The sequence below is a fragment of the Megalops cyprinoides genome, chromosome 2, assembly GCF_013368585.1.
Source record: "Megalops cyprinoides isolate fMegCyp1 chromosome 2, fMegCyp1.pri, whole genome shotgun sequence".
In the NCBI taxonomy this organism is placed as follows: Eukaryota; Metazoa; Chordata; class Actinopteri; order Elopiformes; family Megalopidae; genus Megalops; species Megalops cyprinoides.
The window spans coordinates 28,615,251-28,637,500 of record NC_050584.1 but is presented as its reverse complement, the minus strand read 5'-3'; the positions used below and the strand labels follow the sequence as shown (position 1 = coordinate 28,637,500).

General features: G+C 42.6%; 1 protein-coding gene across 1 annotated transcript in view; it reads right to left on the bottom strand.

The window, feature by feature from the left end:
- Window positions 1-22,250, bottom strand: part of LOC118770759 (tripartite motif-containing protein 16-like) — a 157,271-nt gene that overhangs the window by 3,143 nt on the left and 131,878 nt on the right. Inside the window, 2 exon segments of the mRNA XM_036518529.1 lie at window positions 1,716-1,796; window positions 2,445-2,604. Of these exon segments, the coding sequence (XP_036374422.1) occupies window positions 1,716-1,796; window positions 2,445-2,604 (241 nt within the window).

Genomic DNA, 22,250 nt, shown 5'->3' with positions numbered 1-22,250 from the left:
ATTAAAATTTCGTAATATCTTTGATTATCCAAATCACACCAATACCCTTGTTAAATATTTTTTTTCTGTTACTGTTCATTTTATAATCTTTCATTGATTAAAAATTAACAGAAGCTTCTCAGTTAATACAGACCTTTTGTTTATTAATACACAAGCAGCCTCCTCAAAACTGAAAAATTCTTTGCTGAAATCATATTTAGAAACAAGCTCCAGCAGATGCTCCTATTCTTGTTCAGATCAGTGGCTCTGAGTCATGCATAGTATGCTTGAGTTAAATTTACAACATTAATATTTGGTAGTAGTATGGTTATTAAAAAGAATTCAAAAAGTTAAGTTTTTTTTTTTAGAAAAGTGAAGGGGAGAGTGGAGAGCTCTTCACTGGGAAAACTTTGCCTGTTGGGCACTGTTTTAGGGCTACACTGTGATACTGTGTTCCTGCTGGATTTAACATCACCGCCAGGAAGTATTATGAGCAGTGGAATGTGTCAGAACTCAGTTAACTGACGTAAGAGCTCACTCTGTCAATAGACCTATATGTGGTACCATGATTGATTGCACTATAAATTCAGTCCTCTCCAGACATATTTAACACAATTTACAATGTTGAAGGTTTCTATTCATAAAATCCTATAAACTTTGTTGATTCATTTTGGAATTCATACTACTGTGGAGAGTAGATAATTGTGTTGATTCTGCTGTATGTCCATGTGGAAGCTTTGTCTAAAATGATTATTTTCATTTCTGTGTACACCAAAAAAAATTTTTTTATATTTTTCATAGCTCATTTCTTTCCTCATGTTGAGTATTTGCACCATGCCTTTCTGTAGTCTGAATGGATCCAAAGTCTCATCAATTTACAGAGTACAGTTTCAAAACATTCAATCCCAACCTCAAACCCAGGATAGAAAGGCTGAGTGAATGTGGTCTGGACTCTGTGGAGGAGGATCATTGTGTCAGAGACGCTGTAGAAGGACAGAGTTCCTGCTCTGTGATCCAGGTACACTCCTATTCTGGAGGGGGGGGGGGGGGGGTAGGGATTGCAGCACGTTCATTATTGTGCAAGAAAGAGTACCTGGAAGGAGAGCAGCACAAACTCCAGGACTTGTTATGTCCCAGACCACAGTCAATCCTCCATCCTTTTCTGCTGATCTCTTTATATGAGACTGCTATATGAACCCAATCCCCACTCCACTCAGCCTCCCAGTAACAGCGTCCAGACACACCCTCTCTGCACGGTACTTGGGTCGAGCTCCAGTTGAATCTCTCTGGATGATCAGGATATGACTGGGTCTCTTCCACCCATGTAACCACTCTGTTCCCCTCAGACAGACAGAGGTTTCTGTCAGGCTTTCAGGTAGAAGGACCCAGGCGCAGACCGGGATGACAAACCATGTGCTGTGTTGGGGTCCAGTGTGAGCTGTGTGGAATCTGAAAGAGTAGACATTTAGGGACGTAATGCACAACCTATTATCAATATTTCAAACATTTATATTTGCATGATTTTTATGTTTTAATATTTCATTGCTCTTATCACTTATTTCCAATTTCAATCCTAATTATTTTTGGTAAATATTGATTTATTGTTCTCATCTCCTCTCTCCCATTTGACACCCTCATTTCAATATTTGCAATTTGCAATCAGACTCTGGTAGTGTGTGTGTGTGTGTGTGTGTGTTGGCATCTCATCTCTATTAAATCTCAACTGAGAGACTCACATTTTAAGAATTCTTCTCTGGTCCTGGGTTCAGACTCGACTTCTTGAACGTCTTTGAATTCACACAGACGTCTCAGCTTCACTGGATAAAGGGATAGAGAGAGAGAGAGGAAGCGAGAGACAGTAAGTGTCAGGCAGCACAGGCTAGGACTCAGTCGCAGACCCAAAAGCGCGAGTTTTCCGGGCAGAATAGTGAAAACACACGGCAGGATCGAAAAACCAGTACACAGGCAGGGTCAAAAACCAGAGAGGCAGTCCAAGGGAAAATCCAGAAACGGGAAAGCCAGAACGGGCAGGGTCGGAAAACGGGAGGGCACGATCGGGCGAACAAAGCAAAGCGGCAGGCAAAAAACGGAGTCAAAAACAGGCAGGTCGAATCTCGGAAAAACAGCAAACAATGATAACGGCGGGGACAAAACAGGTAGAACTACTGCTACGAACTAGCAAAGACTGCACAGCAAGCAGGGCATATAAAGGGACAGACCGACGAGGGGATGAGATGCAGGTGCGCAGGTAATCAGGCGGAGACAGGGCGGAGAGAAGGGCAGGGCAGAAACACAAGGGAAAAAAAAAAAAAAAAAAACAAAAGCACAGGGCTAGGAGGCGGGAGCACTGACAGTAAGTATAGAATCAGTATTTAAAAACAAAACTGATTTATGTCTTTAACTTTTCTCAGTTTTAATGTTTTTGTTATGCATAAAAACTATGTTTTTCAGAAAATAATGAAAACCTGAGTCAGAAATTTTGTCCAATTCCCCCTTGCAGACATCCTCCAGTCGCTTTTTCAGTTCAGACACAGATTTCCTCACAGTGTCAAAAGAGACATGTGGATTAGCAATGATACTGGGTAAGTCTCCAGGTCCAGGAGGGGCACAGAGAGACTGACAGCTCTGTACAGAAAAGGAAAGACAATCACTCAGACAGAAATGTATATGCCGAAAAACTGACAGACAGAGAAAGATTTTTCAATCGGCAGGAATCTCTCCAGCTCACATTGATGAGGTCAGGAGGAGCTCCACTGAAGAGCTCTGTGAGACACCCCCTTCTGTACTGCAGACAGTCATATAGATAGTGATGTTACCTGGAGGAAATGGATGTGATCCTCTGTGTGTGAAAGCTGCTCCAGCTCAGCATCTCTCCTCCTTAGCTCAGCAATCTCCTGCTCCAGTCGCTCCAGGAGTCTTTCAGCCCGACTCACTGCAGCCTTCTCCTGATCTCTGATCAGCACTTTCACATCAGAGTGCCTTCTCTCAATGGAGCGGATCAGCTCAGTAAACATCCTCTCATTGTCCTCTATTGCTGCCTTAGCAGAGCGCTGTTAGGAGATACAGACAGAGGAGAGCCGTACATTTTAACTAGGCCTTTCACTCAGCTCTTACTGGGACCCCAGACAGCCTGTTCTCCACAGTGTGGCTCAGTGGGATTGAGCCCCACAGGGCTGGAAAGTGGCTGAACACTGGGTTCCTCACTGGCTGACTGGAGGAGAGTCTGAAATGGCTCTTCCAGCAGCCCACTGTTGTCTTCTCCTCCAGTCAGTACCCACCGTGAGTGACTCCACAGCCTGTCTCAGATCCTGCAGCTTTTTCTCTCTCTCCTGGATTCTCTGCTGGAATTTCCTCTGTGTCTCTCCCAGCTGCTTCTGTGAACGTTTTTTCCAAACCATATTTTATTCTATTAAAGTTAATGACACTGTCATCAGGGGAACAAAATATCCATGCCATCATGTGAAATACTGCAGGTCATTGTATAGAACAGTAAAGCTTCTAAACTGCGTGTGAACCCTGTCCACTAATCATTTACATTTTTTCAAACCTTTATGATTTTCAACAATAAGCTGCAGTACAGGCACATAATTATAACACAATATTGTACCACTATAAAACACAACACTATAACTATTTTAAGAATAGTGTAAGTCATTATCATTATGCATTACTTTATTATTTACATCATTACAATAAAATATATCAGAGGAGAGTTAAAGTCCTTACCCTTTTCTCAGTCATTTCTATGACAACTGAGACTGTATCATGGCGTTTGTGTTTTTCTATTGTACACTGATAACAGATACACTGCTGGTCAGTATGACTGTAAACCTCTAGCAGTGTGTCATGATGAGAGCAGATCTTCTCCTGCAGCTGTCCAGAAGCATCAATCAGCTTGTGTTTCTTTCAAACTTCATGATGATTGAAGTCATCATGAAGTTTGAGGTGAGTATCACAGTAAGAGGCCAGACACACCAGGCAGGATTTGACGGTTTTACGCTTTCTCCCAGTGCAGACATCACAGGCCACATCTCCAGGTCCAGTGTAACAGTGAGCAGGAGGAGCAGCTTGGAGTCCCATTTTCTTCAGCTTCTCCACCATAGCAGCCAGTATGGTGTTTTTCTTCAGAACAGGCCTTTGGGTGAATGTCTCTCTGCACTGGGGACAGCTGTAGACACCAGTATGATCATCCTGATCCCAGTAGCCATTGATACAGTCCATGCAGAAACTGTGTCCACAGGAAATAGCCACCGGATCCATTAGTAGATCCAGACAGATGGGACAGCTGAACTGGTCCTGTTCCAGTCGATCTCCAGCTTGATCCATTTTACTGCTCATACTGACAGACTGTCCAAGTCTGAGTTTAGTTTTGTTTCTCTGAAAATGCGTGTGAGTGACTTCCTGGTTCTGTGAGCTGCTGCAGGAGGTGTGGCTTTGGACAGAGGGCAGGCTGGAAGGAACAGGGAGTGTGTAGAGTATGCCACTTTTTAGCCACCATGGCTCCTATTATTATTTCTACCACAGAGGTATAGGCAAGTGGTGAAAATTTTTGTCACAGCTCAGCGATAAATCTAATACATCACTTGGGAAGTCAATCACAGTGTGTAGGTGTTCTTTCATGATTCTGCTTTATTTCTATAAAATATCCTTTGTAAGAGATTCACGTCCACAATCTGAATACAGGGTGATTGTTGTACCGGTGTTTCCCGTGATGCTGTCTGTGTGGAGTTTAGCAGCAAACTGAGTCAGAAAGAGATGGACTGAACTGTCAGGCGGTGAAATGGGCCCCTGGTGAGCGAGAACACAGCCAGGTGAGTGTGAATGATCCAGTTCACCTGTTTCCTGGGAGCACTGCTCCCCCTTGTGGTGTTGAATAGTCCAGTTAACTTCTTTCAAAGTTTGTTTAACACTTCCTCTTAAACTACTGCATGGACTGTAGTTGTCATCTAGATTTTATGGTGTAAATAACAGTCCAAGATACAAATTACAAAATACCAAGATCCAGACCAGCTCAGCAAATACCACATGTACATGTCATGAGCTGACTGGATCACCACCCTTTCAGCACACCAAAACACGAGTAACACAGGTAAGTGGTGATTAAAAACAAGTTTTATTTTGATTATTTAGATATTTGTAGTCAGTAATTCATGAACACAAAAATTGACAGTCAGACATTTACTGGAGTAACCCCCCGCTCTCTCTGTCTCTTCCCAGCCCCACTGTGGCTATAGCCCCTGCCCTGGAGACCCCTTACAGGTAAGAATGTGTTCACACCCATACACCCCCCCCTCCACACACACACACACACAGTGCACCCCCATGGCTAAGAGCACAGGCTTAGCACACAGCAGCTCAACTCCTTCTGCATCGCTACTTTGTGTGTCAGGCTCATCTCACCATAGCAACCTCTACACTTGCTCAGGAGCGCTGTAGCGAGACAAATGCTCTCCACTTCACTCGCATGCAGCAGCAACTGCAAGCCACACTACAGTGCGCTGCAGTGGAGCGGGCGCACATTGGAGGATAGGCGCTACTCCGCTGACGCAATCCGAATGACTCTCAGGCACCTGAGGAAACACTAGGCGCCTGAGAGTAGCAAGACAGGGAGACCCTGGCTGAGCTAACCCTCCCTAATGCCTGCTGGAGCTAAACCAATGCCTTCTGCTACACAGCCACGAGAGAATCAATCAATACTTACACCAGCGACACTGGAGTGACACCTGAGTTAGTTTAGTGTTAAGACTGTGTTCTCTCAACCTCAGCAAACCTGGGATGCAGCTTTCACTCAAGGCAAGTGCTTTAGCCTTTGAGATATTGAGCACAAGTTTACTCGGGTTAAGGGAATAGAGTATAATTATTCATTAATCAGGATATTAATTAATGGGTCCACACAGCTCAGCTGAAAAGACCCAGTGGCTTAATGGATGAGGCGTCAGCCTCCGGAGCTGGGGATTGTGGGTTGGAGACCCACCTGGGCCGAGCTGTTGTAGTGCATTGGCGCGATGTGCATGTTCGGAGACATCAGTATGTCTCCTGGGCATTCTGAGACTGCAGACATGCTGGCCTCTCCACAGGAACCATTGGAAATACCTTATCGCCACATCACTGTGTGCTCCAGGCTGAAATTCCCATGGAAGGACCAGAAAGTCCTGAGCTGATGGTGTGGCCTCAGAGCAGCACTGTGAGCCATAGAATGAACAGAGGGAGGTGAAGAGGGTCAGTAAAGATGGGGATGGACGTTAGTATGAATGCAGTCTGAGTAGCATGCTGCCTGTTGCATGGATGTGCAGATACAGTGGAGTCTCCACAGCTCTGCATTGGGCATCACTCTTCCTGCCCTAGTGGTAGCACACAGTGATGTCCTATATAAAGACTGTATATAACATTCTGTTCTGTGCACAGGTAGAACAGGTAGAGTATCATTGAATATGCCGAAATTGCACAATGTACAGTACAATCTTCACATATTACTGCATATCATGCTATAAAGAGACACTGCACCGTATTGTATAGTTCACATACACAGCACTGCCTTCTGTACTTTATGCTATACACATCACCGGGGATGGTCAGTCTGACCCAAAACAGGAGCAAGAATCTACCAGTGCTATTGTTAAAATGCCATAGTAAGCAAAAGTATTTTCAAAGGTGTAATACTCAGTTCATGTACTGTATGAGAACTTTTTTTATTCATACAAACATACACTATATGGACAAATGTATTTGGCCAAACCTGTTTTTCAGGGTTTGGGCTAGGCCCCTTATCTCCAGTGAAGGGCACTTGGTATGCTTCAGCATACCAAGACATTTTGGACAGTGCTATGCTTCCAACTTTGTGGCAACAGTTTGGGGAAGGCCCTTTTCTATTCCAGCATGACTGTGCCCCAGTGCACAAAGCAAGGGCTATAAAGACATGGTTTGATGAGTTTGGTGCGGAAGAACTTGACTGGCCCGCACAGAGCCCTGACTTCAACCCCATCGAGCACCTTTGGGATGAACTGGAACAGAGATTGCGAGCCAGGCCTTCTCGTCCAACATCAGTGCCTGACCTCATAAATGCTCTACAGAATGAATGGGCACAAATTCCCACAGAAACACTCCAAAATATTGTGGAAAGCCTTCCAAGAAGAGTGGAAGCTGTTGTAGCTGCAAAAGGGGGACCAACTCCATATTAAAGTATATGTATTTGAATACAATGTCATTACAATGTAATGGTCAGGCGTCCCAAAACTTTTGTCCATATAGTTTATTTTGCATGTCCTCTTGCTTTATGCTTTTGTGAAATGCAGCAATGACTTGATCACTGCTTGCTCAAGAGCACTCATGTTGTCTCACAGGACTAAGCAGTAAGGCAGTTTTAACTCTCTGTTCTTTTTGTCATACACTGCCCCTGTGTGGCTGAGTAGTGACACTAATAATCATGAATGTGTAGTGACTTTGGAATCTTCAGAAAATCTGTACAGAACGGGAGATTTTTCTTTAACTTAACAGCTCTTGAAAGAGTGTCCCTTATACTGTACTGTCGTTTACCACTAGATGGCAAAAAGAAAATGATAAGGGGATTCACCAGAGTTTTTGTAACAACTGAAGAAGGCCTCTTCCTGTCTCATTTATGTAAACCTCTTTAGAGCTAAATCATAATTATAGTAATAACCGATAAGCATAAAACTACCCTTGCATTGTGTGCCCCTTCTCATAGATAATGCCCCTAATAAATAAATATGCCCCTAATAAACAGCCCCTAATAAACAGCACTGGCACTTTTAAATATACATGTATCACTCCGCTTTACAGATGTCCTGATGCAATCGTTGATTACACCAATGCGAACTTAATTCACATTTACCGACAGCGCAAAATGTGCCTGCAGTTGGGTATGATAAATGTTTAAATGCACAGTGACGTATGGGAGGTCAAGGGGCATCATAGAGTGCGAATAATCTGCGTTAATTTTTTTATTTTTTATATATTATATTAATTTTCTATAATTAATCAAAATGAATGTGTTTGACAATCCTAATATATAAAATTAGCATCAATGTAAAATAATTAGTTTCAGTATAGTTATTTGACATGGCTGTGTGGTCGAGCTGCTTTTAAGGCCTGTCTCATCAACAAACAGTCACTGACCATATCTGTTCCCCACTGTCCCTCTGCCACCTCAGTGGGGGTTTTGTTTATAGCTGTTACAGAAAGAAGCTTTGTGCTCTGTATGGTTCATTTTAATGTGAGGACGAGCGCATTTGAATTTTTTAGATAAGTGCCAAGTCATAATTTCGAAAACAGAGAGGGAGTGTGTAGTACATGCTTCAATTCAATATTGTAAGTGGAATTCCAAGGAAAGTGACACAGCTGAGCAACTGAGTAGCTAACGGCTATTGGCTGATTATATATTTGCATAAACGAGCAGGTGTACAGGTGTACCCAATAAAGTGGTCACTGAGTGTATATATATGTATAGCCAATTATCTGGCAGCAACTCAATGCATAAAGTCATGAAGACATAGTCAAGAGGTTCAGCTGCTGTTTAGGCTGTTTAGGGTAGGAAATCTGATTTAAGTGACATCCAGTGAGCAGCAGTTCTGTGGGTGAAAATGTCTTGTTAATGACAGAGGTCAGAGTAGAATGGCCAGACTTGTCAAAGCTGACAGGAAGGCGACAGTAAGCCAAATAACCATGTTACAACAGTGCTATGCAGAAAAGCATTTCTGAACATACAACACATTGAACATTGAGGTGGATGGGCTACAGCAGCAGAAGACCCCTCCGGGTACCACTCCTGTCAGCAAGAACAGGAAATTGAGGCTACAGTGGGCACAGGCTCACCAAAACTGGATGGTAGACGATTGGAAAAACATCGCCTGGTTTGATGAATCTCAATTTCTGCAGCGACATACAGATGGTAGGGTCAGAATTTGGTGTAAACAACATGAATCCATGGATCCATCCTGCCTTGTGTCAACGGTTCAGGCTGGAAGTGGTGGTTTAATGGTGTGGGGAACATTTTCTTGGCACACATTAGGCATCTTAATACCAATTGAGCATCATTTAAATGCCACTCCAAGGTACTCCACTGGCCTCCACAGGCAACAGATCTCAATCCAATAGAGCACATTTGGGATGTGGTGGAATGGGGCATTCACAGCATGAATGTGCAGCTGACAAATGTGCAGCAACTGCATGATGCTATCATGTCAGCATGGAACAGACTCTGTAAGGAATGTTTCCAGCACCTTGTTGAAATCATGCCATGAAGAATTCAGGCCATTCTGGGGGCCTACCCAGTATTAGAGAGGTGTACCTAATAAAGTGGTAACTGAGTTTATATGTGTATATATACACATATACACAGTGGCAGTTGTAGCTTGTATGGCGCCCTAGGTGAACCCCCCTCTTCAGCCCCCCCCCAAAAAAAGCACCATTCTGCACTAACTGTAATTTTTATTCAGACATTTGGAACAACACAAATAAATAATCATAACATTTAAAACTATAGAAGTAAAAAATATATACAAAAATAATACTCATAAATATCAAAAAGAAGTAACAAAGACAAATAGAAACAAATTGTAGTATATAAATACAAATAAAAAAGAATCAAATGATTACACTATTACCCTATTGCTAACAAAAACACAAATAAAGCCAAATGAACCACTCTTTGGCTAATTCTAGGCATAAGACACCCCAAAAGACTCAATATACAACAAAAGACAACATATCAGCATAATATAGACGTCTTTTAAGTTAGCCTACAGCAGTAGAAATTCCCCTTACTGAGCTCAGGACCAAGTCAATACAATAACAGAAAACCTTTATGATGTCATCTCAATGAAAGTTAACCAAATCAATAATGTGCTAGTTAGGCTGTAATCATTTTGCTGCAGGCTACACACATTATCATAATGAAACTGTGTGTTTCAGCTGTACCGACTAGGACTTGTTCAAGGAGGTGTGTGTTGATCTAGATGATCTCACAGAGACAGTCTCAGCATACATCACTTTCTGTGAGGAGTTAGTCATCCCCTGTAAACTAATATCCATCTACCCTAACAATAAACCTTGGGTTTCCACATCTGTCAAAAACATAATTAACCATCGCAATATCAGTTTCATCCAGGGGGACATGACTCGGTACAGAGAGCTGCATAAACAAGTTAAAAGAGAACTCAAGCTTGCTAAATGCAACTACAAAGACAAAGTAGAGAACTTGCTCTGTACCAGCAACTTGCATCCTGCATGGGATGGGGTGAAATCCATGATGGGAATACAGTCAGGAAGTGTCAAATCTCTCTCAACAACAAGTCTGACCATGAACTTTCTAACTGAACACCTTTTATAACCTTTTTTAATGTCCATGATTTTAGTGAGGAGCAGTCATTGTTCAGGAATGTGGCGCCAGGGCAGAACTCTGTCCATGTCGACAGGGGCATGGTTCTAAGACTTCTCCGGGGTGTGAAGGAGTAAATAAGTCCTGGCCCTGATGGCATTGGTGGCCGCATCCTCAAGAATTGTGCAGACCAGCTGTCTGATATATTCTTTTTTATTTTCAGGTGCTCACTCCAACTCCATAGGGTCCCTCGCTTATGGAAAGATTCCATAATTGTTCCTGCACTTAAAGTTAAGGCTCCTAAACAACTAAATGACTTTAGACCTGTAGCACTCGCTTCACTTATCATGAAATCGCTTGAAAAGATTGTGAAGGATGCAATACTAAATATTGTCAAAGATAATTTGGACCCACTTCAGTTTGCTTATAGTTCATGTAGAGGTGTTGATGATGCCATATGTACCTTACTGAACATGGTGCTAGCACACTTAGAGGGTGCTAAAACCTTTGTACGCCTCATTTTTATTGATTTTTCTTCTGTTTTCTGAGGACTCTGTCATGTTTCTCTTTTAAGTTCAGATGATTTTACTCATGGTCCTGTAGTTACTGATTTTATTAACTGGTGTGAGTCGTCCTTTTTAGAGATAAATGTGGGAAAAGCCAAGGAGATGTTCATTGATTTTAGGAAAAATCATAATGTTATCTCTCCAATGTAGATTAAAGGTCAGGCTGTGGAGGTCGTGCAGAAGTACAAATATCTGGGAACTATTATTGATAGTAAGCTGAACTTTGAGCATCAGGCGGATGCTGTTTGCAAGAAAGCTCATCAACGCTTGTACTTTTATCGTAAACTCATGAATTTTAATGTGGACAGTACTTTTATGAGAATGTTCTACTGTTGTTTTATATAATCTGTTCTTACTTTTTCTTTTATTTGCTGGTACAGGTTACTGTCTCAGAAAAACAGGTCCCGCCTTCAGCATGTGGTTGATATGTGTAGGAAAATAGCAGGTACTTCACTGGACTGCCTCCCTGTCCTATACAAGAACAGGTCCGTCAAGAAGGCCCAGTCAATTCTTGCTGACTCTTGCCACCCTCTGTTTTTAGAATTCTCTCTGCTCCCATCAGGCTGTAGATTTGTTTCAAGGAGGTGTAGAACAAACAGATAGAAGAACTAATTTGTACCTGCTGTTATTGGCTTCCTAAATATCCTCACATGAGCATCTTACCATTTTTATTTTTATTTTATGTTTCTTGATGATGATTGAGCTTGTCTGCTGGCTGTGAAACAAATTGCCCCCTTGGGGATAATAAAGATACCTTGACCTTGACTGTGTAAATTATATCCAATGTTATGTAAGCTAGTTGGACAGAAAATGGAATATTGTCACCCTGTGTGTAATAGCATAGCAAGCAACATAGGCTAGCAAGCATAAGTGTCATACTAGCCTGTTTCATTACATGTATAATGTTATACTCATAAAGAGATTACATATTTGCATACCTTTATCTTTTGTGCGTTTTTCCTCTTCTTCTTTCCTCTTTTTCCTAAACTGGGCACCTGATGGCTTAGACCTTTTCTTATCCATTGGTGTTGATTTTACACTCGAGTATCAATACATTACCCATACCTCAACACTGTCAACCAAGAGTCAAGACTAAACCAATTCACCTTGGTGGTGTGCAGACTGGTTTTATATTATTCTTAACGATTTCGCACAAACCAGAAAAAATGCAACAATATGTCTGTGAAACTATATATTCACAGTATTATGAATGAATTGTGGTTTGTTTGGTTGCATTTCGTAGTGTGACCGATTTTACTAATTGCATTACATTACTGTACAAAGTTAGTGGTGCGCTATTTGATAGATTCCCCCGCTCCCCCTACCTTGGGCTTCCAGTGGGGAGACCTGAGGTCAACCTACCATCGCCTCCCTCCCCATCTCGTACTTCTGAGTGGGAGACCTTCCCAGGCAGTAGCCTGCCTATTGCACAAACTAGAATCAGGGTGCCCACTCCGGCAAGGTTAATTGACCCACATGGTGACATGATATCATTGACGTTACGTGCAAATGAGCGATAGAAAACTGATCGCACAATTGTCACCATTCCAAAATTTCTTGTGCGGGCACCCTGTGCCACCCCTAGCAAGATGCTGCCCTGGGCGGCTGCCCATGTCGCCCATACCTAAATCCGCCACTGCATATAAAGACCTGTCTCATCAAGAAACAGTCACTGAACCTATCTGCTCTGGACTGTCCCTCTCCCAATGGGAATTATCATGAACATTTGTTTTCTCTATTTTCTGTTATTAGACAAGTGCCAATTGCCTTCCTTATCGCTCAACTGCCCTGTGGTTGAACAAATTTGTTTCAGTAACTGCACATTCAGAATGGAAATGGGCACCACACAGATAACCAAACACTATCGGGTCACACCGACTGATGACTTTGACGTTTTTTTTTTCCCCATGTGCATACTGTATGTGTCATAATTCAAAAGCAGACAGCAGAGAGGCAGTTTGTAGTGCATGTCTCAATTCAATATCAGAAGTGGAATTCCAAGGAAAGTGACACAGCTGAGCAGCTAGCAGCTATTCACAGTTTACATGCTCAACAATTACAGCAACACTGGCCCTCAGAACAGAAGAAGGATAAGGAAGATTGTAATTCAAAGCTTATATTACACTGTAAAAATGCTAAAAGCATATGAAACCTGATGTGCATCCATTTGTAGTAAATGTCTTGGCTGAAGGAATTGGGGGAAGACATGCCTATGAAAAATTGAACAAAAAATACAAACAACCACTGTCACAGCACCAACCCTGACACCCCACACCAATTACCCTTATGGGCAATTACAACTCATGGTGGCAAGTGAGAACATAGCATAAATCACACTGTATCATAGTATCAGTTCATGCAGATGTGAAGCATGTGAAACGTGTTTATATATATATATATATATATATATATATATGTATACATGGATGGATAGCCTATCCCGTATCTGTACACAGTAAATGGCTCACAGCACAGATGCCATTAATAAGCTGTGAGTCAAAACCTTCAATAACATATAAATCACAAAGATACAAAGATACACTTACTCTCCAGTAAGTGTAGCATCAGGGAAGGGAGAGGCCTTGTCTGACAGGTTGGAGGTAGCCTCAAAATGGCTGTTGTTGCCATTATTGTTGTATTGTTGGGGTGGCCTATGCATTTTCTGTGCTGTGCGTCAAAGGGAGAATTAGATAATGACTCATATGCTGTGTAGTACCTATGTGCTTGTATGTATGGGGCGACAGTGGCTCAGGAGGTAGAGCAGTCAGCTGGGGATTGGAAGGTCCCTGGTCTGAATCTGGCTCCTCCTGGCAGAATGTCAAAGTGTCTTTGAGCAAGACACTCAACCCCAAACTGCTCCCAGTGGCCAGTTGGTACCTTGTATGGAAGCTTCTGTCACTGGTAGGTAGATGTGAGGCATAAACTTGTAAAGCACTTTGAGTACTCAAATTAGTAGAGAAGTGCTATATAAATGCAGTCCATTTACCATTTGAATGCTTATCAAGTAGACCCATGTGAGGGTGTTGTGGTATGTGGGTGCAAGGTTACCTGGGGGTGCCTGCTTCGGTCAGTGGATGGAGTTTCCCCGGGGTGTCAGTCCACAGAGGGGGAATACAGACAACAAGGTTATTATAGTATATGTAAGCTTTTTCTAAGTTGAAGAAATAAAGGTTGTACTGTTTCCTACTTCATACCGTATCCAGGGATTGCTTGCTGGGGCTAGAGGGTACCTCGATAAAAGGAATTTGATTAGTGCATGTAGTACGGGAAGCCTCAGAAAGAGCTACACCCTGTGTCTGTGAATTGGTCTAGTTATCTCTGTCTGCACCAGAGGCTCCACTGGGCCAGTCTGTTCAGAACATCTGTGCACTTGCAGCCAAACCCGCCCCGTCTGATGGAAGTCCTGACTTGGGACCTGCTGTTGATGCACAGACACCACATGTGGATTTATTCCAGCTAAAACTGCAAGAGGCTGCTCTGAGAGTGTTATAGTTCCTCTCACAGACACACTGACTGAGCTGAGTGACTAGGTGACTCCTACTCCAACAGCTTTTTATCATTAGAGGCACAAGAGGGGAAATGGGCTAACAGCAAAAGCTGACAATACAGAGCAGTTCTTGTTTTATGATTAGGGCCCAGAGTTTTTCTTAACCATGTTTTCCATTAGCCTTTTCACTCGTATTTCAGTCCTAACCCTCCCGAGGTCCCTGTAGGTACTCTAGTCTCAGCAATCTTGGATTGATCAGCACAGGACTGCAGGAGGGTTATTTACCCAGTTATGGGTAAACCCAACACGTGACAGTGTGAATGGAAACAAACATTGCTATCAACCTTCATACCTACATGCTTCATTTGTGTCATGTCATGCCACAGTCATGTTTGGTTTAATCTGAAAGAGGTTCAGGTGCCAAATACTTCTAATATAATATTAAACAACTCCAATTTACTCCAGCCAAACTCCAGCCAATCGTAAAGTTACCTGAAAAAAAACAGTAACATCCAGATGGACCACAACAGCAGAGGGTTGCTTTCTCCCCCCTTCTCCCCTTCCTGAGCACAATCAGCGTGTGTGTGTGTGTGTGTGTGTTTGGATCACTTACCCTTTTATACCCCACAGTTAATTGTACCCTCATGTCCCAAATGTTGGAAAACCCAATGCTGTGTGAGAACATGTGTATTTGTCAATATAGCAGCAAAACCACCATTCTACCAGTTCTTCTCAGCCAACTCTCTCCTCTCAACCCATGCCTATTAATGTTTGGTGTCATTGCGATGCTCATGAAGAGCTGAATGTAAAAATGAGAATCTTATATATATCTGGTAAAATATATCTGGTATTTCTAGATGTTCGGGTCTAAAGCACAAAATTAAGTCCTGAAGAAACTTTCAGGCACTCCCCCACCATAAAATTAATTATGTGCGGGTTAGGGAGGTGGAGTGAGCTTCTTCTTAAGTCAGGCCTAGAACAGGCCTCTTGGCTCAGCCTTCATGTCAATACGCTCAGTCTTACTCTCAGGCATACACTCAGTCATCCATTCAGTCACCCAGTCCATGGCTCAGTTTCTCCTGCAACTTTTTGGATTTTTCCTTTTAGAGTTTTGCTGCTATTGTGAGTGGTTCTGGTGTTCTTCCTTGGGAGAGGTAAACAATTGGCTTGGGTAATTTTCTCTTCACGCATTCATTCATTCATTCATTCTGTGATCCATCTATGTTCTTGTTTTGTTAATGTCTTTATGTAATTTAGTGTCTGTTAATGTAGTGGACCAGGTCTGTAGCCCAGACTCTGAATTTTGTCTTTGTCTTAGTGTAACTGCTCAATAAACCTTTTTAATTTATTCCAGTTGTGATTGTATATTTCTAGCAAAGGTTGATCCACCAGACTGCTCATTTCCTATCAATGAATTCGGTGATTTAATTGATAATTAATATCTTTAATAATAATTAAAAATTTAAAATATTAAATTAAATAAAAATTCTTTTTATTATTTTACCTGTTGGTTAAGTGAGGAGTTTTAGTGATTGGTGTCATTTGTGTTCGGTATTCAGAGTGCCAGACGATAAACAAGGGCATTAATTGCTAAGACCACTGGGTTCAGACCATTTAATTTTTATTAAATTCTCACTTCCCCGACAAAAAATTGCTTTCCCTCTGACTACTGCTTATGTATATATGTATGTGTGAGCGCTCCGGGTGGCAGCCTGCAACCCCCACCTGGTCAGCCCCGATTCGGGACCAGCTCACCCCAGCCAGAGGGAGGCGCCAACTGCAGCTTGTGAGGGGAAATTGCAGTGCTTGCTTTCTGCCAGAGTGTGAGGGTGTGAGGGGACCACCGTGTGCTGTTGGTTTGGAGTGTGTGCACTTACCTGTGAGGGGCGCTATCCTTTGGGAGGGAGGGGCCGAGTTTCCACCAGTGCTTACAGTGGGTTGAGCAGGCAAAAGGGGGTGACTCCAGGATGTACTGTTAATAATTTTTTTTTCACTGTAAGATTTTAACCCCAACTTGTACCAATAAAATTTCGGTTTTTGCTACCTACCTGGTCTTGCGTTGTGGTGGGCTGACGATGGTTGGGACAGTTTGGTGTCCGGGTCTGCTAATCTGTGACAATTCTTTCCTTGTAATCTCTATCTCTATGGCTGACATTCACCAGAAGTTCCCCCGTATGGAATACCTTCAGCTGATTAACTTCCATGGAAGACTGCAACTTGTTATCAACTAACTGATATTCTTCCTCTCTTCCTGAATTCCTCCAGCAAACTGACCCAGCAGGTTGACTTGATGTAATATGATCCTCTTCTTGTGTTTGTGCACTGACACTACACCCTTGGTGTTTTTTACATGAATGCTATGGATGCTTCCTCTTGGCCAGATACCTCAGTCATGGAGGCAGTTTTAACTTCTTTGAAATCTGTATTTGTCCACACCTGACACTACCTTTTCCATTTGCCTTTAAAATTAACTGTGTGAAGAATCCAAAGTGTGGCTGCAACAGAGTTTTGCCTGAACAGTTAGCAAAACTGTGACAGGAATTCATTCTTATTGGCTCTTACCTCCTGATTTAGCAAACAACATTATCATGATAGGCCAGAGATTCCCTCCCCCTTGCATTTCCATGCATAAACACATAGTATAGACAATTAGGCCAGTTACACTTTGAAATGTATTGTAGTAGGACAGGTGTTGGTCTTGTAAAGAATCAAGATAAATTATTTCTATGTATTTGCCCTTTCTAGCACCCAGCGTACCTGTACACTATGATCATAATTTATTCTCCTCAATAAAACACACATGACTGGGATCTGGACTCTGATGCAAGCAAATTTCTACATAATGAATGTGGATGTGGCTGAATGTACTTCTAATGTGTGTGACTAGTGTGTACCCACAAAATACCTCCTTTCAAGGTCCCTGATACACTGGGGTCAGCACAAACAGTTGGAGGTTGTCTGGTGTTGTAGTCAAATTCTTGAGCTCTATTTGATAAATTTTCAACAAGGCAAACATCTTTTCCAAACTGGTCAAATGGTTTTGCTTTACTCGGAGGGATCCAGTGAGTTACTGTTTGAGAGCCGTTCAGCTGCCTTACCCGCCAGAACCATCCAGTTATAGGGCTGAGTTTAAAGCCCATAAAAAAACTGAAGAAATTTGGGGCTTATGCAAGTAGATGGTATGCCTTGCCATGAATATTCGCGCAGGCTTTTGACACAAAGTAGTAGCTATTAAAAATATTTATCCCTAGCAATCTTGCAACATATCTGAGTAGGAAAAAAATGATAATTGGGAAGGCAGACTTACTGTGTTATCATGTACTAGCAGGATGTCATCCTTCTGAACAACCTCAGATACTTGACCGATACCCATCTATGCAGAGCACATTTAAGAAAGCGCACAGCAAAGACAGACAAACCGGTGTTGAAATGTTGGGCAGTGTTATTCGGGATACTTATGCATTTGCAATGACATCATGCTGAAAATTAAACTGGTGAAGAAGCTAAGGAAGACAATGAAGAAAATTTGTCATATATTTTGGACCTGTATCTGAATTCTGTGTGTCCAGATGAAGTTAAATGGTGCAGGCGTAAAATTTTGTACAGAGATAGACTTCAGTGCCATTGTGGTTACTTCTGTAGGAAAAATGCAAAAAGGTCAAACTGAACAGGTAGTGGTTGGCCTAATTCTGTAAATTAGCAGAGAGCATACCGTGTGAGTGCTTCAGCAACCAAAGTTAACATAATAATTTGTTTAAGTATTCTTTTTTGGTATGGCTGTGTGTATGAGCCTCTTTTAAGGCCTGTTTCATCAAGAAACACTCACTGGCCCTATCTGTTCCCAACTGTCATACATCTCATGTCATGAGATCTCTTACATCTCAATGGGGGGTTTTCTTTATTGCTGTTACAGAAAGAGGCATTGTGCTATGTAGGATTCATTTACATGTGAGGACGAGAGCATTTGCATTTATTGGATAGGGTCAGGTACTTGGTTATGCTTTTACTTTTTAGTATGCCTATACACCTATCTGCTCCAGACTGTCCCTCTCCCAACACACTGGGAATTATCATGACCAGTTGTTTTCTCTATTGCCGTTACAGAAAGACGCTTTGTGCTCTGTATGATTCGTTTCAATGTGAGGATGGGAGCATTTTAATTTATTACTCAAGACCAATTGTTACGGCCAGACTCCTGCCAAAGGTGACTACAGGCAGTCACAGGGCAGTTGGCAGGACAAATACTCCGCACATAATAATACAACAACCCGGCTACTCACTCTTCCGTGTTTGATCCAGCCGGGCAGAAGACGCAGCGGCAAGTGCTTTGCAGTTGAACTGGCTGAACAGGATCAGAGAACAGATAGCTGGAGAGATAGCAGTGCACAGGAGTTTTAGAAAGAGTGGTTTGAGAGAGGGAAGAAAGTAATGTGTAAAGTAAATTACCTGATGTGCACAAGTTCGTGCACCCGTGACCCTGACGTTACGTGACCCCTAACCCCTACTTCCGTGCACCCTTTTCCTGACGTCATGTGGCATACCCGTAACACAATAGCCTTCATTGTCTCTAAACCTGTAGTTACTAAGATATTATCAACAGAGTTCAAATAAATGTTGTTAATAATTGATGTGCCTCACCCAGTATGGAAACAGGGGTCACACGTATAACCAAAGAATACCCCATTCCCCCCCCCCCCCTTTTAACCTCAATATCACAATGCTCGATTTAATGAAGGATAAATAACTCATACACTGATTTCAGTTTCTAAAACATTTTATTTCAAACATCTTTTATTAAAAACATGTAAATCTGCCACTTGAGTTACCTTCGTGTATATGTCCCTTCTGCTTGTGTTCTGCTGTTTGTGTTCTGGGGTCCTAAAACGAGCTGGGAACTGAGCTGCCTCAGTTGTGCCTGTCACAGATGTAATCACAAACAATACCCTTATGATCACATGGTCAGGTGACTTTAAAAAGCGATATTGGTAGCTCGGCGGCACAAACAGCAAAATGAAGCCAATGAAAAAAAAAACAATAACAGCGTTTTTACACAAAGCAAACAATGTAAGTTGACTTAAATTCTACATATACCCAGGGAATGTTCAATGCAATTGTTAACACATTTTCTCCATATTTCTGATAGACATGTTAACGACTTTATTGTTTTATTGGGGAAATAATATCTAATAGCTTAAATAAGTAAAGATGATAATTTTGCACTTGCCTGAACTTCCTGAAGTGATAAATGCAAAATAAGAGCGGGACTTGCTGGACTGGAGGTGAGGAGAAGCCTAGTCTAGTGTTTCAGTCAAAATTCACAGAAATTTTTCATTAGTAGATATTTGTTGTTCCTAACAAAATTTTTACATTGCCCTGGCTAAAGACAACATTTCTTCATGGCCTAATATTTTCAGGCAATGTCTGATGTTTTCCTGTTTACCGTTAGAATAAAGCAATAAATCTATCAGTGTCTCCTCACATAATTTGTAACATTGTAGTATACTGGGAATCAGACAACAAAGTAACAATTCGATCATATATGTTGACCCGTGTTGATCATGTAGGCCTATGTTGACCAGTGTTGACACTTCCATGGCTTCATAAAAAGTCAGTATCCCATCATGACTTTTAGAGTGTTAAACCATTAGCCCAAACTACTCAAAATGCCTCATCAAGCATAGTTGTATAAGCTTTAAAGTTGAGACCTTTTGCTCACAGTTTGGTCCCCCCAGTTCAAAAATCTCTCCTGTGCCCCTGAACAAGCTTACCACTTCCTGTAAACATACAAAATACTCAAACTTTGAGATACAGTAGATGCGTTCTGTGGAGCCACGTGCTCTTCCTGCATGTAAGTGTGCTGCTGCTGGTCACGTACTATCTAGAAACTCAGAGTAATGATAAATAAACTAAAATATATAATGCTCTGTTACTGCAACTGTGTTTGGTTAAATATCCATCCCCAGCTACACACTGTCACACGCATGATTGAAAATCAACACCATGGATAATGTTTAGCAGGAGGCATCAACTCCTTTTCCATAGGAAAGCAAGAGTGATTAATAAAGGATCAGTTTGTCCAGCTATCATTTTTCCTGAATTTCAGTTTCTCATAGGCCCAACACAGAACTATTCTCTTTGTGGTTGTAGTTCTTCACGCTAATATGGATACTGTGCGGCTGAATGGATTTCTGCTGATACTCCTGGCACTTTTAACTTTTGTTGTGTCAGCTCACTATGCCAACGGGAGTGGGGGTATTTTTTTTTACCTCCGGGACCAGCTGATTGCGCTCTCCAAACCTACACTACTGCCCGGAGCGAGATCCCAAATTCCCGACAAGCTGAAGAGGAAACGTCGGGGATGCAGGGCCGGTGCCAAACCGAGAGCAAGGAGGAGGAAATATAAACCATTTCTTCCCTCGATTGTCATGGGGAATGTGAGGTACCTGGCGAATAAGATGGACAAGCTCGGGGTGCTGACGAGGATACAGCGGGAATATTGGGAATGCAGTATTATGTGTTTCACTGAGACACGGCTGCAGGAACATATTCCGGACTCTAACGCCACCGTCCACAGCTTTCAGACTGTAGGGGCTGAAGGAGATTGCAGACAGAGCAGTAAGAAGAAAGGAGGGGGCATTCTAGTGTTTGTGAACAACAGATGGTGTAATACCAGACATGTTACTGTGAAGGAGCGTTTCTGTAGCCCGTACATCGAACTGTTAGCCGTGACTTTTTGTCCATTTTATCTGCTGAGGTAGTTCACATGCGCCATCTTTGTTGCTGTTTACATTCTGCCGTCAGCTGTTGTCGACATGTGACATCATCAATTCAGCCACCGCCAGACTACAAACACAACACCCAAATGGATTCACAGCAATTTCTGGAGACTTTACCCACACTTCTCTCTCTGCCACACTTCAAACTTTTCAACAATTGGCAACTGCCCCACCAGAGAAAATAAAAGGCTGGACTTACTTTATGCAAATGTAAGGGATGCATACAGCTCCACTGCGCCCCCCCCCCTTGGCAGATCAGATCACAATCTGGTACTTCTCACCCCTACCTACACACCCATCGTTCAGCAGCAACCTGTGACCACAAGGACTATGAGGAGGTGGTCACAGGAAACAAGTGAGCCTCTTCAGGGGTGTTTTGAGGCCACAGACTGGGATGTACTCTGTGAGCCCCATGGAGATGACATTAACTCCATGACTCACTGTATAACAGAGTACATCAACTTCTGTGTGGATAACACCATCCCCACCAGGACAGTGCAATACTTCCCCAATAATAAGCCCTGGATCACCAGCGACCTGAAGGAGCTGCTGAATAAAAGAAGAGAGCCTTCAGGGATGGGGACAGGGAATTACTGAGGACCATGCAGAGGGAGCTGAAAGTGAGGCTAAGGGAGAGTAAGGAGGCATACAGAGAAAAGCTGGACAGCAAGCTCCAGCAAAACAACATGTGGGATGTGTGGTCAGGAATCAAGAAGATTACAGGCTTCAAGGTGAAGTTGAACATGTTCTTCAACAGGTTCAGCACAGGACCCTCAGCTGCCTCCTCCCCTGCCCCCAGCCACACAGACCCCACACCCTCCCTGCCCCCACAGCTGCTTCCCTCTCACACCTCCCCAGTGATCAAGACCACGGACTCACACTGTGTCTCTCCTCATCCTCCAACCCCCACCATGGACTTCAACATAGCCCCATCAACACCTCCCCCCACGTCGAGAAACACTGAGCCCCCCTCTACCTCCCCCACCTGCCTGTTTGTTTCCATTCCTGCTCACCACAATAGCCATCTACAGTGACCCTCCTCTGTGCCAGGAGAGGGGACTCCTCCATTGAATGGCAATTTGCACAATGCACATTTTACTTTTAATTTG